Source organism: Alnus glutinosa, chromosome 1 (genome assembly GCF_958979055.1).
Source record: "Alnus glutinosa chromosome 1, dhAlnGlut1.1, whole genome shotgun sequence".
NCBI classification, from domain to species: Eukaryota; Viridiplantae; Streptophyta; class Magnoliopsida; order Fagales; family Betulaceae; genus Alnus; species Alnus glutinosa.
The window spans coordinates 16,555,676-16,576,022 of NC_084886.1; the positions used below are offsets into that span (position 1 = coordinate 16,555,676).

At 36.7% G+C, this 20,347-nt stretch overlaps 2 protein-coding genes and 1 long non-coding RNA gene across 6 annotated transcripts; 2 read left to right on the top strand and 1 right to left on the bottom strand.

Moving 5' to 3' along the window:
• The first annotated feature begins 377 nt into the window (after positions 1-377).
• Positions 378-971, top strand: LOC133874945 (uncharacterized). Its single transcript, XR_009901410.1, has 2 exons — positions 378-584; positions 707-971. It is a non-coding gene; the product is annotated as an uncharacterized LOC133874945 (long non-coding RNA).
• A 188-nt stretch (positions 972-1,159) lies between these two features.
• LOC133874925 (uncharacterized) lies at positions 1,160-5,208 on the bottom strand. 4 transcript variants are annotated; one of them, XM_062312866.1, is made up of 6 exons: positions 4,939-5,208; positions 4,782-4,841; positions 4,478-4,675; positions 3,719-4,108; positions 3,434-3,640; positions 1,160-2,984 (listed from the first exon to the last, which is right to left on the bottom strand). In XM_062312866.1, the coding sequence occupies exons 2-6, from the start codon at positions 4,822-4,824 to the stop codon at positions 1,390-1,392; spliced, it is 2,433 nt and encodes an 810-aa protein (XP_062168850.1). In that variant the 5' UTR covers positions 4,825-4,841; positions 4,939-5,208; the 3' UTR covers positions 1,160-1,389. The 4 variants fall into 4 exon arrangements, with proteins under 4 accessions (XP_062168850.1, XP_062168857.1, XP_062168840.1 ...); XM_062312873.1 differs by having other exon boundaries at positions 3,434-3,592; positions 4,478-4,678; XM_062312856.1 differs by having other exon boundaries at positions 4,478-4,678.
• Positions 5,209-14,512: 9,304 nt separating this feature from the next.
• LOC133874952 (putative calcium-transporting ATPase 13, plasma membrane-type) lies at positions 14,513-18,166 on the top strand. The gene has a single exon (XM_062312902.1). It carries the CDS (start codon positions 14,825-14,827, stop codon positions 18,038-18,040), a length of 3,216 nt encoding a protein of 1,071 aa, XP_062168886.1. The 5' UTR covers positions 14,513-14,824; the 3' UTR covers positions 18,041-18,166.
• The last annotated feature ends 2,181 nt before the right edge of the window (positions 18,167-20,347 follow it).

The following is a 20,347-nucleotide window of genomic DNA, read 5'->3' on the forward strand; positions in this document are numbered from 1 at the left end:
TGTCTCTTTAACTCGAAAGAAAACCGGGGCCAGAATTAATAGGAAGCTCAAAATTTAACAAAAGCAACGTCAGCGCCTGCCCAAAAGCAGGCGGAGACGTCTTGGCTTCTCATCCTCATCGTCGCCCACTGCCAAGAGCCCAAGAACATTGTTTCTCTGGCCTTATTACTAAAGGCCCCCTTTGGAATCAAGCCCAACAAAGCCCATCTATCCTCGAGCTTTTTTGTGCTTGTCCGTCGATGAGGGCCAGTGCTGACGGGTTAGCCCATTCCCTCATGGGAGTTGCCAACAGACATGTTGAAAGGGGAACACAGACAACTGCCTATAAAAACAAACGATAAGATCACTCTGATGACTATACCAAGGAGAGTGTTTATCTGCCACCGCTCATGTCACGATGACCCTATCTACCACACACCTAGGCAGAGTGGCCTGTACTGAAAGGATGTCGAGTGCTAAGAAGTGAGCAATCTGTACTGACAGGATGTCGGACGCTTAGGGGTAATACCCCAATTGAATGGTGTCATGTGGTCTAGGTTACTACATCACATTCCCTATAAATTGGAGTTCACAGTAGGTAGCAGGTAAAAAATCTAATCCTTTACCATTTTTATAATTTTCTATTCCTCTCAAAATTCTTCACTGACTTAGGCATCTAAGTGTTCTTTGACGGCATCCCAACGAGTCACCCTTGCCTGTTTTGCAGGTCTCCTTAACTGGACAATCGGCGTGCGGTCAACTGCGCTAGTAGTAGCCATCATCAGTGTACTATTTTTTTAGCGGTCCAATCATCAAACAACATCACATACTGCTCAAGGCGACTCTCTTTTCGATCGACCCTTTCTTTGTGGATCTATTTCTTGTTTCATTTGTAGTTTTAATTTCATGCACTATATTTGTTGCTTTTGGGGTGATCGTTGGGTAATGGCCAAGTTGCTCAAAAAAGAAGAAGCAGCATAGCAGTACAAAAAGACTGTGTGATGAAACATAATATTTCAAGTTTAAGCTTTCAATATCATTCTACTACAAATAATGACTTGCAATCGAAGGCAGGAAATCTGCCTCTATGACAATTTCTTCTTCAAACCATTTCAATTCTCTCCTCAGAATATATATATGATATGTAAAAAAAAAAGAATAGAATTACACAAAGGGTACGTTACCTCACAATATAGTAAGTCCATAGATGAGGGCAGGGGGAAAAAGAATACAAACAAATTAAACAATGGACCCTCTTTGCTGGTCTATCTCAATATACAAACAAACCAACAGCGTCTCCGGATCAAAACTCCATTTTTCAGAAAAATAAAAATAAAAAAATAGTCAGAAAGAAAACCAACCACAACAAATCAAAAAAGAAACTGGAATTGATTAATTTCTTTTAGGAACTTAATTAATCACTGCCGCACAACACATGCAGTTGCCAAAGAAGGAAGACCTGGGCTTACGCTTCTCTTTACCTTTAGGTGGAGTTGATGCGGCTTCCTTAGTAGACAAGTTACACAATTCTCTGGTTGCTTCTTGTTTCCGTGGTGTGACCACAATTTGATCTTCTTCTTCTTCTTCTTTCAAGAGGCCTAAGAATGGAGTTCTTGACTTCTCAGAATCACTTCTTTCCAATGTGATGACCTTCTCTTCCATGGCCCTTAACTGATACTGTAAGACGTCTTGGTTGTATCCAACATGCAAAACATCAGCCTGGCTTGATGACCTCTCCATTGCAGCCTTATCCTGAAAGAGTAGTGGGGTTTGATCTGACTCTTTTCCTCTTGCTTCAACTCGGAGATCAAAATCAAAACTACGGGACTTTCGCATCTGGACATATGCATGGGTGTTCATGTTATCAGGATTTGATTCAGTGCTATTCCTTTCCAAACTTTCGTGTACTTCTTGAATTCTGATCATAGAAGCCGAAATCTGTGAGAGAAAAGCTTCTGCCTGCTCAATCAGAAGTGGTTGAGCCAGACATTGTTTTGTGGTTTTACTTCCTTCTGTATCATTCACTGTGGCATATGAAGCTTCTGCTTTGTCCTCTACTTCTTCCACAATTTTCTTCTCCTCCGGTTGCCCCTCTTCACATCTGCAATCTGTTACAATCAACTCTGCTTGAATAGGAACCGTTTCACGCTCAGAAACCACCAGAAGCTCCTGTTCTGAGCCCTTGTTGTGTCCATCAGAAGTCTTATTTTGGTTGCTAACACACACACCGACTTGGCAAGCATTCTCAGCAACCTTTACCTCCTCAATTTGACAGTCTTTTGTAGTACTCCTGAGATTACTAGAAATATCAACCAGGCTTCTCATTTCATAGTCCTCAATTTCAGTCTTTGCTTCTTTCACTGGCTCTTCACAGAACTGAGTTGCGTTGTACTCATGTGGCGCCTCTTCAATTTCTGAACCACTTCCTATTATTTTGGTTTCTTCAGTAAGAACCATGCATTTGTCCTCGGGTTCAGAAACTTCTTGATGGGAGTTTAATGAATTATCCAGCACACGATTTTCAAGTTGTAAATTCAAGGAATCACTCCTAATTGAATCGTCCTTAATAGATAACTCCTCATTGGATTTGTCCCCAACTCTTCTTGGAGTGTCTGATGTTCTTGTTGTCAAACTGCTCAAATCAAACCCTACATTGTCTCCATTCATAATCTCAATTTTCTGTGTGTGTGGCATCTTTTCTTCTTGGGATGGTGCTTCTTTTCCGAACGATTCACCCATTTTCTTTTCCACAATAGGATTGTCACTCAGATTGTTTGATATGTCAGGGCCTAAGAAGTGACTATTCTCCTCACTAGCACATTCTAAACTAGATCCTAGAAAATCCTCATTTCCTTGCAGTGGATTACTGCTATCTTCTTCAGATAGGTTAGCATTAACTTCATCCAATGCATGTTGATCGGAATCTAAATGTAAAGATTGTTGAGGTTCTGGATCATTTGGTGTAGATTCAGTATTAAAAGTTGAATTTCTGGTCCTCTCTTCCTCTGTTGCAGTTTGCAGCAAACAAACACAAAGGTCTTAAGTTGGTTTTGGTATATATGTTTATATATTTACATGACTTAGAGCCTGTTTGGGATTACGTCTGGAAATAAAGCTTTTGCCATAGAAAAGCCTGAAGAGCTTTTTAGAAAAAGCCTCATTTTCAAGCTTTCCCCATAATGCAGTTTTGAGCATTTTAGAGTAGAAAAGTAAAAAAAAAAAGAAAAAAAGAAAGAAAAGCTTTTTAAGTCTTTTACCAAACAGATTCATTTGAATCATTTTTGCTTGGATCAGCTTTTCATGTACTAAAATCACCTTTTAAGATCCTAAACGCAAACCCAAACAGGTTACTCATACCATTATGAAATATAAGAAAGCAATGAAAAATAATTCAAAATCTAACATGAATGCTAGGAAAAGGTTACTTCAAAATTATTGGACTGACTATGCTGACCTTCACTGATGGGAGCCTGCTTCTCAAGCTGATGATGACTTGTTCCCAATATATTCTCCTCCAAATTTGAGTCTATTGGCATCTCATGAACTTCTGAATCGTTTGGCGAAGATGCTGGTTTGATTTCATTATGTTCGCCAATTGCTTCAATTGATTTTGCTGCTTTTAAAGATTCATCAGAAGGATGAACTTCATTTTCTTCTTGCTCTATAGAAGAAAAAGGCCAAATTGAAATCTATGAATTGAAATAAGGTTCTTTAAACTACTTAGATTGAGTATACTAACCTTCATTTACGGGAGATTGCTTCTGAAGCTTATGATCACTTGTTACCAATAGAATCTCCTCCAAAATTGAATCTACTGTCTTTTCATGAACTACTGTCTTTTCATTATTTTCGCTGCATGTTTCAATTGATTCCATCACTGCTTTAGGAGATTCAGTTGGAGGATGAACTTCTAAATCTTTTTGCGTAGGAGCTGCTCTGGTTTCATTATTTTCACTGCATGCTTCAATTGATTCCATCACTGTTCTAGGAGATTCAGTAGGAGGAGGGACTTCTGAATCTTTTTGCCAAGGAGCTGGTCTGATTTCATTATTTTGACTGCTTGCTTCAATTGATTCCATTACTGCTTTTGGAGATTCAGTGGGAGGATGAACTTCATTTTCTTCTTGTTCTATAGAAGCAAGAGGCCGAAGTTAAAGTCTATGGACTTATCAATTGATTAACAGCTAAAGGTTGATGAATTTAAGCACGTGTTATTATTTGAATATTAATTAGATGAATAATTTCACTCATTTTTATCGGCTTAAGAGAATTGATGATTTAACATGGTATCAGAACAGAGGTCACAAGTTCGAACCCTGACTCCATAATTCACCCTTTATTTTAGTTAAATATTCTATGTATTGGACCTCACTTGTCGAGTGAGAGTTTGAGCCCGCACATGAAAGAGTGTTGAAATCAATATCACAAATTCTTGTAAGCTTAAGCTTTTGGAACAGACAGTGATTTAACAATTATCAATAAGAGCAAAATTACCAACCTCTACCACCTGGTCTCTCATTTTCAATATGAGGGTCTTTTGCTTCTGTTGGATCATCTGAAGCCAACCCTGTTACTTTCTCGTGAAAATCTTTGGCTTCAGGTACTGTTGGAACTGTTTGATTTTCTCCTTTAACATTGTCTGCATCAGCAGCCTTGTTAAACAAGTTTTTGGAATCTATAGCAAGTGTGTTATCTTCTTCTGCATTTGTACAAGCAATATGATATGGAAAACCAAGAAAAACACATGTTTCAGCAAAGTCAGAGCTAAAGAAAGTATCAATGGCCTTTACAAGTTGCCTTACCTTTTAGACCAGATGTGTTATTGTTACCCATCTCATTGCCCATGCCTACTTTGCCAACTCCTGCAATATAATGAAGCAGGGATGGAGTCCTTCAGTAGCAGTATATAACTTAAAGAGACTTGAAATTGAAAAATGTACAATTCTAAGAACTCCATACCATGAAGACGATGATGATATTCACATGCATATGGCTATAAAAATTTGAGGACAGCTTCATCCCTCTGAGACTGCCAGAGCATTAATACTAGATTAAAACATCTACTTCACTGGTATTGCTTAAAGCATAAGCCTCATTGGGTCATCTTATTCTCTTTTCTTTATCTGACATTGATATTCTGTGATGATGAATTTTATAGTATCCATTGTTAACTAAATAAAAAGTTCTTTGTTGGCGACTCAATGTGCCTTGTGTAGCCCATCAGTGGCCTGCCCATATGATTATGTTCTGCTAAATTCCTAACTACTATACCTTTGGCCAGGCATCCTTTGAGCAGGACCGACGAGCTGATTAAAAAGGGTCATAGCATATGGATGGAATCTAAAACACAAGTACAGATGTCACAATATAATATTAAACTTTTGGTTTAGATGTTTGTTTAATTCAGCTTAGATTTGAAGATCTCTATTGTTGAATCGTTACAAATAGTATCAAAGCCACCTAGTAACGCCGTGTACGTGCATGACGGGCTTAATGATAACATTATGGGTTTAGCTCACATAAAGTTGATGGATTATAAAAGAGCTCATGGGTTTTAAATGATTCTAGGAAGCTCATAATTGACGAGTTCTTTTGGAGTAACAAGGCAGATGTGACTAGCGCTTTTCTTAGGTCATTACAAATGGTCGGCTAGAATGAGGTCTTCATAGTGAGCTGGCCGTCCAAACATTCTTTTTCTTCTGCCATGGGTATGGAATAATGGCTTTTGATAAGGGCCATGAAAGCTTATTCTAGATGCTGGGTGGCTAGAAGCAGATATATTTTTAAGGCCAACTCCATCATAGCTGAGCATTTTTCTTTGGAACTCTCTACCTGTCTACCTGCTCAAAAGTTAACTAGTTGGACCCCTCCCCCTCCCTTTTCTAATTAAGTAGATGAGCAGAAAAGAAAAGTTGGTGGAAATCCACTACACCCATTTTTAAACTAAAAATTAGCCATGGAAATGATTATACCATATTGCATCCATCTGGGGCAGTAACTTTCTTTTTCTTGTAACTCATGAACTAATTTTCTGATCTTCAAAAAAGAAAAAAGTAGTTTGAGAAGAGAGATCGATCCTGGGTGAAAATACCAAAGGGCCGTAATATAAAAGAACAACAGAGAAATTAAGAGTACTGAAACCATGCATGTCTGAGATTGAGAACCAATTGTAAGGTTGAACCGACAGGATAGAAGCCCAAATAACACATACCAGGTAAACCGACATGCTAGCAAAATTGATTGTGACGTTAAACTATAATTTTTGGTACCAACAGCTGGGCATCACACCAAATTAACAGAGAGTGATTGTGTTATATATATCTGTGGCTGACACCCAGTAGCCCCATAATCTGTAACAAAAGTATACTAAAAATTGTAATATCTGTTGGAATACGCGTTTAAGTATATATATATAAGCAAGTCTCACGTTTAGTTAATGTAAAATAACAGGCCCTCATCCCTTGGGGTCCGTTTTGTACATTTGCGGAATAGGTTTAATGCCACATATGTGGTTTTGCCATGACACATGCAACATGTTAAAAATTAATTTTGTATTTTTATTACAAACACCAAAATCTGAAAGAAAAAAAAAAATTTAAAAATTGGAGACCCCTCCGCCCCTTCAATGGGGACAACCACCACCATACCAATAGTAAAGGAGGGGTTCGCACTAGGGGTGTATATGCGGGCGGATATTAACCGCCCGTATCTGCTATTCGCACCTACCCGCTATTCACACACGTGGATGTGAATAGTTAAAATCACTATCTGCAAGTGCGGGTGTGGATATTATATATATATTTCACTTATGAATAAGTAATATTTAGATAATTTATGTTTTTTATATTATGAATTTGTAATATTAGTTTTTATTTTTATGTTGGATTTGTAATTTATATTCTTATTATGTTTGTAGACTTAATTGTTGTGCTTATTGAATCATGGATAAAAAATGTAAGGTTGTGTCTTTTGAGTATTGAATCTATTGATTACCATGAATATTTTGAAGTTGTGCCCATTATCTAATTTTTTTTTTTCTCGGTTTTACTTATTATTTTGGTGTTGCATTATAGTTTCAAAATAAGCCTAAAAGACTAAAACTCTGTCAAAATTATTTTTAAAAACAGTTTATGTACTTTATTTGATTTACAGTTAGTTCCTCAGTGTATTAAAATAGAGTCAAAAGTTTAAGAAGTATTGCAAAAAAAATAATTTACTTTCTACGGTCAATTTTTTTCAACTAACTTAAGCGATTATGTTAGTGTGACATTGGCTTAAATAAAACACGTATCACAATTTTTTTATCGGCTCTGACATGTCACACTAACAGAATTGGAATTCGAATCGTCTACAATTATTTATCCGAATCGTAGACGATTTGGGTAGGCAATTGTGAGATATCACTTACGGGACTCACATGACAAAGTAAATGATTAGGCACCTCAATTTTTATTTGGTCAGATAAGTCTCATAAGTGATATCTCACAATCACCTGTCTGAATCGTTTACACTTCTAACAAATAATTGTAGACGATCATAATCAGAATTATCGGTTGTCATCTCATTTCCTTTTACCTTTTTTTTTTTTTTTTCTTATTTTTTATTTCTTTGCGTGTGTAGTAGGAAAAGCCAAGGAATTGGGAGGGATGTTGGAGCATACGTTTTTTCTTGATGTGTTGACAGAAACATTGATGGAGATCGAAGCACTTTTTTCCACGCTTCACAATCAAAGACCAACAACTTATTCTGACTCTATCGACCTCGGTAGCTTTGTTTCAACGAACAAGAGAAAAAAGAGGTCTCCCCTCCTAATTAATTCCCTAATTTTTACTCACATTCGTCCATTGTGACTAAAAAGTCATGATATATATATATATATATATATATATATATATGTATATATATGTATCATGACTTTTTAAATAATAAAATAATACAAATTTAAATAAAAAAAAATTAAAAGAAATTAATTAAAAAAACAAAGGGTGGCTGCCAACTTGGGGGTGGCCACGCGACCACCCCCGACCCTTGGGGGTGGCCGCGCGGCCTCCCCCGCTGGTCGGGGGCTGCGCATCGGGGGTGATCGCGCCGCCACCCCCGACCAGCGGGGGTGGCCGTGCGGCCTCCCCCGACCGGTTGGCAGCCACCCCTGCATCATTTTTTTTAATTTTAATTTTAATTTTTTTTTAAAAAAAATTATTTATTTGTTTTTTAATTAAATAATCAATATATAATAAATTATTATTATTTAAATTATTATTTTACACAACTTTTCAAAATACCAATCATTATACACAACTTTTTAAACTTTCAATCATTTTTTACCATTAAAATATAATATTTTTCAATCTCAAAATTCAACATCCAAACACAATTTTTTACCTCGATATTTGTAAATAGAATTAGAATTCTCAAAATTCAATACCCAAACGAACCATTAAAATATGCTCATTACCTATTTGGGGATAATGGATAATTATAATTGCACGGTTCTGATAGTAAAAATGATGCGGATGCAAGTGTGGATACCTAAAAGTAATATTCGCATTTTGCGGATGTCGCAAATAACCGCGTGGATATCCATAGGTACACCCCTAGTTCGCACCATTAGCAAAGGAGTGGCTTGCTCGGCCACTCCCACAGGGTAGGGGTATACATGTGGACGTAGATGCGGTTATTTGAAATATTCGCAGCCTTATCCCTAAAACACAGATATCAACTTTTGATATCCACATCGTGTTTTTACTAACCGCATCCGCATAGTTAGAGCGTTCACATCAGCTTCCCAATGATTTATTGATTTTCTCTTAATTTAGGGAACCTAAATAATTTTTAGTTCACTATCTAAATAAATTTCACAATAGCTATATATCATTAAATTATTAATTTTTATTATTTATGTCTTTTCTACGGCCATCGTCCTCCAACACCATAGACTGCTCCTTCAACAGTCTGAATGGAACCCTCTGCCTCTCCAAGATCGCTCATCTCTTCAATGGGTAACAAAGAAATTGTTATGGCGTATTGGATTGCATCATAGCTAAAAAATAATTAATAATAAAAGAAAAACTTGAACATTTGGTTGGTCTAAATTCCCCCCCCCTCCCCCCCCCCTCTTGTTTTTCCTTTTCTTTTTTCTTTTCCCATACTTTCCCAGCAACGAAACAGAGTGAAATATATTTCAGAGTCCGAGATATTTTTTCTTACATAAAAACCAACCGAGCAAAAACCTAAAGAGTAAGATTCGGATTTTAAAATCGAGGGAGTAAATTGAAATCGCGCAAGAACTCATGGAATTTTAACCAAATTTCCCTTTTTATTAAGTGGGTCTCTTGGTATATTATACTTATGGATGGCTTAAAGCGAAAAAATTAAAGTGTGACCTTTTCTATATTTAAATATTAAGTAAATAATATTTGTTTTAATTTCTAGTTTATTTTTTATTTGAAAATCGTTTTTCTTGCCTTTTGCTCTTAATTTTATCCAAACGACACGTAGAATTCATATTTGCTACGAGACATTTAGTTTCAACAGATGGCATATTTTGTATTGAGCCACATATAATTGTTTTTATGAGAATTTAATTTGCGCAAAATGAATATTATTTTATTCTAAATAATATTTTAATGAACGAATTTAGACAACATATTGGTTTTAAGTTAAAGAGAAAGAGTAATTCTATAAGGACAAAGGAGGACTAATCCTTGTGTCTTTCCAACTGTCATGTAATTTTTAAAATTACCATTGAATTTAATAATGATTTTAAAAGTCACAAGACTTTTTGGAAGATACAAGAAAGACTCTAATCCTCATTATAGCATTACTCATCTCAATATCTTAGCTTTTAATTCTTTGTAATTATTTTTTTACTATAGTTGCGGCCATAACTAAAGAGCATTAATTAACATCTTTACCATAATTGCGGTCTTAATAGGTTTTTTTTTTTTTTTTTTTTTTTTCTTTAAAGAAAGAAAAAAAAAAAGAGAAAATTTAATTATAATATTATGAGAAATGAAGGGGTACTTAAACTTTTACCAAGAGAGTTTTACTAACTTACGTAGCATGTTATACAAATACAAAAATACCATTCATCATCAGTCATGAGAAAAATGGGCCAGATCCTCTTCCCATCATCGGATCCAGTTCTCACCGGCGACCCCGTTCTCCGGCCATAACAGCCGGATCCCGGTCGTTCCCGGACAGAACGGCCGGATCCCGGCAGGCTGGACGGGATCCGGCCGTTCCCCGAACAGAACGACCGGATCCGATCCTTCCCGGCTAGACGGGATCTGGCCCGGAACAGCCAGGATGGACGGGATCTGGCCGTTCCCCGGACAGAATGGTCGGATCTCGCCCAGCTGGACGGAATCTAGCTGTTCCCGGCCATAGCTACCGGATCCCGGTCGGCTAGCGGGGATGGCCGGGATCTGGCCCTTTCCTGACCAGACTGGCCGGATTCCCGCCTATTTGGCCGGAGATTAGGTGTCGAGGTGAGTGGTCGGGAATTTCTGGCGGTATGCTGTGTTTCCGGCGTGCTATATTTACCAATAGATGGAAGGGGCATTTTTGTCTTTATGTACTGAAATATTTTTTTAACTTATTTCACTATTAAACCGATGTGGAGCCACTTATGAAGTTCCACATCAGTTAGTCAAACTCTCTTGTAAAATTTTAAATACACCTAACATTTCTCTAATATTATTACTATTTAATTTAAGAGTAATGATTTACTACCACCTAAATATACAATTTTTCATCACTTTGTCTATGTGGCAAGGTGGTCCTCCACCTTGTCACATAAGCAAGGTGGTAAAAAATTATATATTTGGGTGGCATTGAATCATTATTCTTAATTTAAAGCCTTATTCCACAGACGTACATCTTGGGCCACCCCTAATTCGGCGCAATGATTTCTCCAGGGGCAGGGCAAGAACCATCTTAAGGCTTGGGGTCAATGACGGGCCCTGCCGGGTCCCCCCTCCATTTCTTTTTTTTAAAAAAAATTAGAAGTTTGAAAAAAAAAAAAAATTAATCTGAAAAATAATTTTATTCATTGGCGTAAAGAGCGGTTACGTGGAGCCGTCCAAATGTCCAGGATCCAACTAATCCAACTCCACTCAATCCTTTTTAATTTTCAAATAAAAATTTGAAAAAGACTTTCGCAGAATTGAGAAATTAAGTGAAAGTTATATATAATTATTCATTACACAAAAAAAAAAAAAAAAAAAGAACCAAAGTATAGCATAAAGCATGCTAATAAAGGAAATAAAACAGCTGGACAATAAAATAATTAGCATTCTTCTTAAAAAATAAAATAAAGTAAAATAATTAGCATTCACAACATCATGGATTGCTGGTAGAAACACAACTAGCAAATCTCTTAGATGATTTGCGCCGAGAGACAGTGCAAAAGTATTTTTGTTATGTCTAATTAAAAGTAGGATTCGACCAATTGTTGTCATTTTTTGTTTTCTTATATTTAAAAATTTACATATATTGTAGAATTATGTAAATAGAAGAGTCGACATATGGTGGTTCATGTACATAGCCGTAGGCAGATTACTTCCAAATTTTCAGTCATAAATATTGTCAAAATTAGATTTCATAACAAAATTGAAAATGAATTTATGACGAATTCCATTTTGATAGGTGTTTTGATTGAAATTTAATGTATTATGAAACACTTATTTTGTAATTTTTTTTTGTTTATTTATTTTTTTAAAAAATTGAATTGATGCTAATTTCATTTTTATATATTAATTTCATCTTCGATCTTAATATATTTTATATGAGAAATGCTTGGTTGTACACTCTCATCCCACTCCCATCCCACCCTTGTGTACTTGGACCAATAATGTGAGAGATAGTAAAGAGAGTATAGTGGCCGGGATCCTATTTTTTCAACAACATTATTGGTCCACGTAAACAAGAGTGGGATAAGAATGTACAACCAAGCATTTCTCATTTTATATTCATGCTTTGACCCCTACTCCTATCTATTTTAATATATTCGAAATTTATGTCTTGGCGGCTTGGCCCTTGCCAATAATACTTTCTGGTTCCGTTCATGCTTGGGGTTTCGAGCCCTCTAAATTTTTAAAGAAGTTATAAAATTTTAATAATTCTTATAAAATAGACGCCTCAAAATAATTTTTTACCTTTAAAATTTTATATTTTTAGTTTTGAACCCCCAAAATTATTTTTTTAGTTCCGTCCAGCATCGGTCCCTTATTATACTAAGGTTTCACGCTAATAATAATATCTCTGTCAACTGTTCAAAAAAATAAAATAAATAATATCTCTGTCAATTTATTCCAAGTTATATATGTATGATCACAAGCTGGCTGCGTCTCAGGCGTGGCGGCGCATGTGATCGCATGCATCCGCTTTCAGACTTTTCCTTAGAAATGTTCCGTGAGGCCTGGCTCGAAGTCCAAAGGCTGCGCAACAGTTCCGATTTACTTCGGTGGGGAACCTTGAAAGATCTGTGACGCAGCCTGAGATCCAGGACGTCTCCACTGTTTAGCCGTCACAAAACCAAAAGAAGTCTTGAACTGCTTTTCCTGTTTACATGCTCAAAAGACCATCCTTTCTTCTTGGAGAATGGAGAGGAAAAGGAAGAGAAGTCGGTAGAATCTACGCACTAAAGCCAAAATCCCTTCCGGAGGTATGAGTTATTATTATTATTTTTTTAAATATTTTTTTTTTTTTTTTTTTTTACATGTCCGCACAAGAGGAAAAAAAACGAGTCGAACTAGTGACCTCTATTTCATGAGGCATAATCCCTAATTAATTGAGGTACCCCTTGAAAACTTCCGGAGGTATGAGTTATAGGAGTGCATATGTGAGTCGATATTAACCGCGCCACATTTATTATCTGCTATCCGCACATGCGAATGCAGTTTACAAAAAGCATTAACATATGCGAATAACAATTTTAGAGTATGCGAATACGGTTAATAACTTCATCTGCATACCGTTTACATATAATCAATATTTGGATTAGGTATAGATTATGTTTACATTATTTTAAGTTTTTTTTTGTTGATTGTGCTGCTTTCTCATGTAGTACTTGAGCAAAAATACAAAAGTAATGTGAAATCAATACATTTTCAAAACATTATGGCTAAAAAAAAATTAAAACAAGTCAAAATCACTAAAAATATGCCCAGATTATTTTCAAAATAGTTTAAAATAAGCTATAATAGAGACCTAAAGAAGGCCCCGAAAGACTAAAATAGGCTAAAAAATGATCATTACTTAATATAAGGATATATAACAAATATTTAAAAGTAATATCAACATTTTGCGAATACGGATATAGATATTGTAAATAACCGTATCCGCATTTACGTACACTCCTACCTTGTCACAACAAAAGTGAGAGGTTGACCAATCATGACTTCAAATAAAACTTGAGAGCTCGTTTGGCATGTATGATGACAATTTCATTAAGAAAATAAATAGCTATTATTAAGAATGTGAGAAGGTGAAATATAATAACTGTTCATATTCTTTAGTTTGGGGACAATGCATATGTTTTCATTAGAATTGTCCTAAATTTACTAAAAACCTGGAAAAATTACACCACCCTTGATTTTGAAAGCATATTGTTGTAGAATTTAAGGATGTCAAGAAGCTACAATGTAAAGAGGGAAAGTGTGATATCTTTTCGTGTACGGGTTAAAAATGATTTAATTTCGTTGTCTAGAGAGAGAGAGAGATATGGATAATTTTTTAAAAGGAGTAGGTATTCATTTTCGTAAGAAAATAAATAATCCCATAAAAATAACTATTCTTATAAATGGTAAGCAATAACCAATCAAAAGAAAGTTATTCTATAAGAATAACCATTCAAACCAAATGAGACAATAACATCATTTTTTTCTTACCAATTGCGGTTGTCATAGGAAGTGGAAATTGCTGCCTTCTTAAGTTATTCCTCTGCGTATTTGGACTAATGTTCTTTCCACTTGTAAGGAACCTTCCTGATCACTGGGGCAATAAATTTCCAAGAAGTTAATAATTTAAAACCTTAATAAGTGATAGTTTGTCGTCATATCAAAATTAATTATTCTAATTTTCAACCGAATCATTATAATTTCTTTGGGATATATATATGAAATTATATCTCATAGTAACAAAAAAGAAATTTCGTTTTGTTTTCCATGCAATTGGTGAGAGGTTTCCCTAAAACGTATGCTATAGATCGAGGTTTTCCAAATCTTAAACAAAACCATTTCACCAAAAATCAATTATTCTATTCCTACTTAAAGGAATTCAGAAGAAGATTGGCTTGCGCGTCAATATGGACAAAACGAAAGGGAATTGCCAGGATAAACTCCGGACTTACATAATAGGATTCCATTTGCTCAAAGTCCGGGGTTTTGATGACGTGTTTCCGTGTCAAATAGGTCGACTCGGTCAAAGGACAAAACTTTTTACACACGATATCAGACCAAAACCCACCCACTAAGCTATTTAGTTATTTAGCTATAAAATGTTGATACTTAACCCAACTTAATACATCCTGCAACATATCTCTATATATCCATATTACTATTCTCCAGCCTTTCTTCACAAGGAGTACTATCTGTATTATCCTCACTTTCCTCCATTGATTCATAGCAGGTTTTTGCTCATTAATTTACATCCTTCATATGTTACTTACAGAAAAAAGAATTATTGCTTTTACTTAAATCTCTGATTCCTACATTGTCAATTAATCCTTGATTTCTTACACATCATCTTTACAGTAGTGAACTTTATTTTTCTCCATCTCCCTGAGGCATCATTGATTATAGTGATTTGCTTCCTTTACGCCCCTCTTGTGCTTTCCAAACCAATGGCTACAATTCTCCCACCAAAGTTGGTGTGCATTGAGACTATACTTCATGTGCCAGAAATCCTAAGCCTACCCAACAAGAGATGGCACTCTGCTTTTGTGACCATCTATTGCTCTAGAACCCTACTATCTTTTTTCAAAGATTCTCTGTCCCAAAAGAAAAATATTACTGAGATTTCATGTTGTCCATCTTCCACCATTGTGGATCTCACACCAAGCAATAGCTTCAAAATTGTGAAAGAAAAAAATGTTGGCAGCCTTCATTCTCTTCCAGAGATGAAAAATGCTGGCGTTTCATGCTCTCCATCTTTCATCATCATAAATCTCAAACGTCTCACTCAACTTGTGGAAGAGAAAAATGCCGAGCTTTCTCATTGTCCATCTTCCACCATTGTGGATCTCAAACCTGACAAAAGGTTCAAAATTGATCAAACCAGTCTCATTCAACTTGTGAAAGACAAAAATGTTGAGAGGCTACGAAAAATTGGAGGAGTTGATGGAGTAGCATCCAGTCTTGAAGCCACTGTTGAATTCGGCATTCAAGGAGATGCTGAAGATATTGCTCTCCGACATGAGGCTTTTGGCTCCAACACATATAAAAGACCGCCTACAAAGAGCTTCTTCCATTTTGTAGTGGAAGCCTTCAAGGATCTTACCATTTTCATCCTTTTAGGCTGTGCCACACTTTCTCTTGCTTTCGGCATTAAAGAGCATGGAATCAAAGAAGGTTGGTATGATGGCGGAAGCATATTTGTTGCTATACTTCTTGTCATTGCTGTTTCTTCCATTAGCAACTTTAGGCAAAACAGACAATTTGAAAAGTTATCGAAAGTTAGCAACAATATCCAAGTTGATGTTGTCAGAGCTGGGAGGCGTCAACATATTTCAGTATTTGAAATTGTGGTTGGAGATGTCGTTTGCTTAAAGATCGGAGATCAAGTTCCAGCCGACGGGCTATTCTTTGACGGCCACTCATTGCAAGTGGATGAATCCAGCATGACAGGGGAGAGTGACCATGTAGAAGTAAATTGCAGTCAGCCATTTTTGGTTTCGGGTACTAAGGTGGCTGATGGCTATGCTCGGATGCTTGTGACTTCAGTTGGCATGAACACAACGTGGGGCGAGATGATGAGCTCCATCAGCCGTGACACAAACGAAGAGACACCTTTACAAGCTCGCCTCAACAAGTTAACCTCATCAATAGGTAAAGCTGGTTTGCTAGTCGCTTTCCTAGTTCTCGTAGTCTTGTTGGTTCGCTACTTCACAGGAAATACGGAAGATGATAATGGAAATAAAGAATTCAATGGCAGCAAGACCAAGGTTGATGACATAGTGAACGCTGTGGTGGGGATTGTTGCTGCTGCAGTTACTATAGTTGTGGTTGCAATTCCAGAAGGTTTGCCATTGGCCGTCACCCTCACACTTGCTTATTCCATGAAGAGAATGATGGTTGATCAGGCAATGGTGCGAAAGCTCTCTGCCTGTGAGACCATGGGCTCTGCCACCACCATTTGTACTGATAAAACAGGCACTCTCACGCTCAACCAAATGAAGGTGACTAATTTTTGGTTGGGGAAAGAAACTTTTGCAGCAGGTTCTTACTCATCAATTGCTCCATACGTTCTTGAATTGGTCCAGGAAGGAGTTGCTCTGAACACAACCGGTAGTGTTTACAAGCCTAATTCAGGATCTGAAATCGAGTTCTCAGGTAGCCCCACTGAAAAAGCAATTCTTTCATGGGCTGTTCTGGACCTAAACATGGAAATGGAGCAACTGATGCAAAGTTGTATGATTCTTTTCGTTGAAGCATTTAATTCCCAGAAGAAACGAAGCGGAGTCCTTATGAGGAGAAAGGTAGACAACACAATCCATGTACACTGGAAAGGTGCTGCAGAGATGATACTGAAGATGTGTTCAAGTTACTATGATGCTTCTGGAATTGTAAAAGATCTGGATGACGCTGAAAAGATGAAATTTGAGCAAATTATTCAAGGTATGGCAGCTAGCAGCCTCCGGTGCATTGCATTTGCGCATAAACAGGTTTCAGAAGAAGATCAAGAAAATAAAAAGCTAAAAGAAGATGGTTTGACCCTATTAGGACTTGTGGGGCTTAAGGACCCATGTCGTCCAGGGGTGAAGAAAGCTGTGGAAGATTGCCAATATGCCGGTGTGAACATTAAAATGATCACGGGAGACAATGTTTTCACTGCAAAAGCTATAGCCACCGAGTGTGGGATACTCAGGCCTGGTCAAGACATGGTCAGTGGAGCAGTAGTAGAAGGCGTGGAATTCAGAAACTACACGCCAGAGGAGAGATTGGAGAAAGTTGATGAAATTTGTGTGATGGCAAGGTCCTCTCCCTTTGACAAACTTTTGATGGTAGAATGCTTGAAACAAAAAGGTCATGTGGTTGCAGTTACTGGCGACGGCACAAATGATGCACCAGCACTTAAAGAAGCTGATATAGGACTTTCGATGGGGATTCAAGGCACCGAGGTGGCCAAGGAAAGCTCAGACATTGTCATTTTGGATGATAATTTTGCTTCCGTGGCCACAGTTCTGAAGTGGGGAAGATGTGTCTATAACAACATCCAGAAGTTCATCCAATTTCAACTTACTGTAAATGTCGCTGCTTTGGTGATCAACTTTGTGGCAGCAGTTTCAACTGGTAAAGTCCCGCTAACAGCAGTGCAGTTATTGTGGGTGAACTTGATCATGGATACATTGGGTGCTCTGGCTCTTGCGACAGAGCAACCCACTAAGGAGCTGATGGATAAACCACCTGTGGGTCGGACAGAGCCACTCATCACCAACATTATGTGGAGAAACCTCTTAGCCCAAGCTTCATATCAAATAGTCATCCTCTTGACCCTGCAGTTCAAAGGTGAATCAATCTTTGGTGTGACTAAGAAGGTAAATGAGACCTTAATCTTTAATACTTTTGTTCTTTGCCAAGTCTTCAATGAATTCAATGCAAGGAAGCTCGAGAAGAAGAACGTCTTCAAGGGGATACACAAGAATAGATTGTTTTTGGGGATCATTGTGATAACCATTGTTCTTCAGGTGATCATGGTAGAGTTTTTGAAGAAGTTTGCAGATACAGAAAGGTTGAATTGGGTGCAATGGGGTGCATGCATTGGAATCGCAGCACTATCTTGGCCAATCGGTTGGATTGTCAAGTGGATACCTGTTCCACAGAAACCATTTCTTAATTAGCTACCTAATGTGATATCCCAGTCCATAATAAGAGTATTTAAGAAAGGACCTAAATAAGTAGATTATATGTTCTATTTGAAAGTGGTTTATGAAAATAATAATTATTATTATTTTTTTGAACTAATAGCATGTGCTATTATAAATACTAAAAGCCCACAGGCTTACATCTTGAGAAATGAGGGACATACCCCACACTCTTAAGCCAGAAGGATCTGACTTACAAAATAGTTACCTATACAGAATCTCAAATTCTACTAAAATTACAAATAAGCTCCCCTAACAAAGAAAATTCCAGTAAAATTTGAGCCACACATAAGCAAAACTGTACATAGCAACTGGAGAATACACAAACACATCTAACAGAAAATCAACCCAAGTCGTCGGAAGGGGGCACTGTCATCGCCGGAGACCGGCGTGTGTACAACTCGCGCCTCCCCCGGAGCTGCCAAACAACAGATCAATCACCCTGTGCCCGGGCACCGCCTTTGCACGGCGAAAAACGGCGAAACGAGACCTCCACGCGCTGCTCAAAGAGAAGACTTCCTTGGCGCCTGACGATCACGCGCTGGTCACCGATGACCCCTACGGCTGAAGCAAACAATGGCAGAACTAGAAAACACCGGTGAACCCATCTGAGTGGCGCGTGTCTCTCAGAAGCCGATGGATAAGTGTAGATCTAGCATCAAAATAGCGAAACAGATTAAGCCCAAAAAGCTCCACTGGCGACACGAACGGTAACAAAACTCCCACCGAACGCCTCGAGATGAACTTCCTGTCAGAGAAAACGAGAAGAAGAAGAAGAAAAACCAACCAAAACCAACACAAACTCTAGAGCTCAGAAAAGATTCGGAGAACTAAAGCTCCACAGCCCTAATGGCTAGAAGAAAAACTACCCCTTCAATGGTACACACCATGGAGGAACAAAAAACTCCATAGCTTAAAAGGCTAGGAGGCACCACCACCGGGGAAGGGAGGCCCCGGCGAACATCAAACTGGTAAAGAACTTTATCTCTCTAGGAAATAAGAGCTTCTCTCTCTCTAAAATGCTAAGAAAATAATTTTGATTTTGAACATGTGTACGAGGGAAGAGTTATGATTTTAAGATATAAAAGATCAGAGATGACATGCATTTGAAAGATTAGTATTTTTTTTAATAATACATGAAGCCAAGAGAATCATGTTTTAATTTTTATATCCTGTCAATAGAAATAATTGAAGAAAAAAAAAAAACCGGCAACTTACATTTTGTCAAAGAGGTTTAAATTAGGGGACAGCTATCTCTTAAAAAGTTGGGAATGGGAGGATTACGGCATATTAAACTACTGCTCTATATTTTCCCTATTAAAGAGGATGATGGATCATTCTAGAAGATTTAAATGCAAGAGATATTTCAATAATAATAAAAAAAATACACATATTTCTTCAAACTACTACTCGATTGTCAATGTTCTTAACAACTTGCCAAATATGTCGATGTTTTCCTTCAAACTAAAAAAAATGGCAATGCCCCTCTAAGACCAACAAAAAACACAAATAATCCTAATTTTTTTTTTTTTGAGTAAGACAAAAATGTCCTAATAAATTCAGAAAAAAAAAGGTAAAAGAAGTAAAAAAAAATATTTTTTAAAAAACAACTTAAATTTTTTTAAAAATTCAAGAAAAAACAAAAAAAAAAATTTATTATTATTATTATTTTTTATAAAAACAAACGAAAAAAAATAACTGAAAATTATATATATATATATTTTTTTAAAAAAAAAAAACGTAAAAAAAGAAGAAGAAAAACTATATATATATATATATATATATTTTTTGTATAAATTTTTGTTATTTTATATTTTTTAAATATTTTTTTTAAGTTTTTATTTTATTTTAGTAATTTTATGAAATGTATTTTTGTTATTAGGGAGACATTAACATTTTTTGGTAGTTTAGGAGAGGACATTGACACAAGAGATAATTGCATCATTAGTCATTTGGGTTGGCCTACATTACAAATTACTCCATGTGGTATAAAAAGTTTATGGAAGGTCTCTGTGGTAAACTATAATTACGAATAACTTCCTAAACCTATTTTTGGTCTGCCAAGTTAATAAATTCCGTTAGATTGTTACGTTATACTTAATAAGAAATCGACATGTGGCCACCCCAGGCCTAGGAGAGGCCGTGCGCCACCCCTAAACGTGGCCCGGCCACCCCCGGCAACCACCCATTTGCTATTTTTTATTTTTTTAAAAAAATAAAATAATTTTTAAGTTTTCTTTATTTATATTTTTTTTTTATTGTAATGGACACGTGTTGATTTTT

Excerpts from the sequence above, each read along its gene's own strand:
- LOC133874925 (XM_062312856.1), bottom strand. The coding sequence starts at position 4,824 with ATGGGCAATGAGATGGGTAACAATAACACATCTGGTCTAAAAG. Across the intron at positions 4,679-4,781 it reads TAACACATCTGGTCTAAAAG|AAGAAGATAACACACTTGCT; the intron begins GTAAGGCAACTT and ends GTACAAATGCAG. Across the intron at positions 3,641-3,718 it reads GCAATCTCCCGTAAATGAAG|AGCAAGAAGAAAATGAAGTT; the intron begins GTTAGTATACTC and ends TTTCTTCTATAG.
- LOC133874952 (XM_062312902.1), top strand. The coding sequence starts at position 14,825 with ATGGCTACAATTCTCCCACCAAAGTTGGTGTGCATTGAGACTATACTT.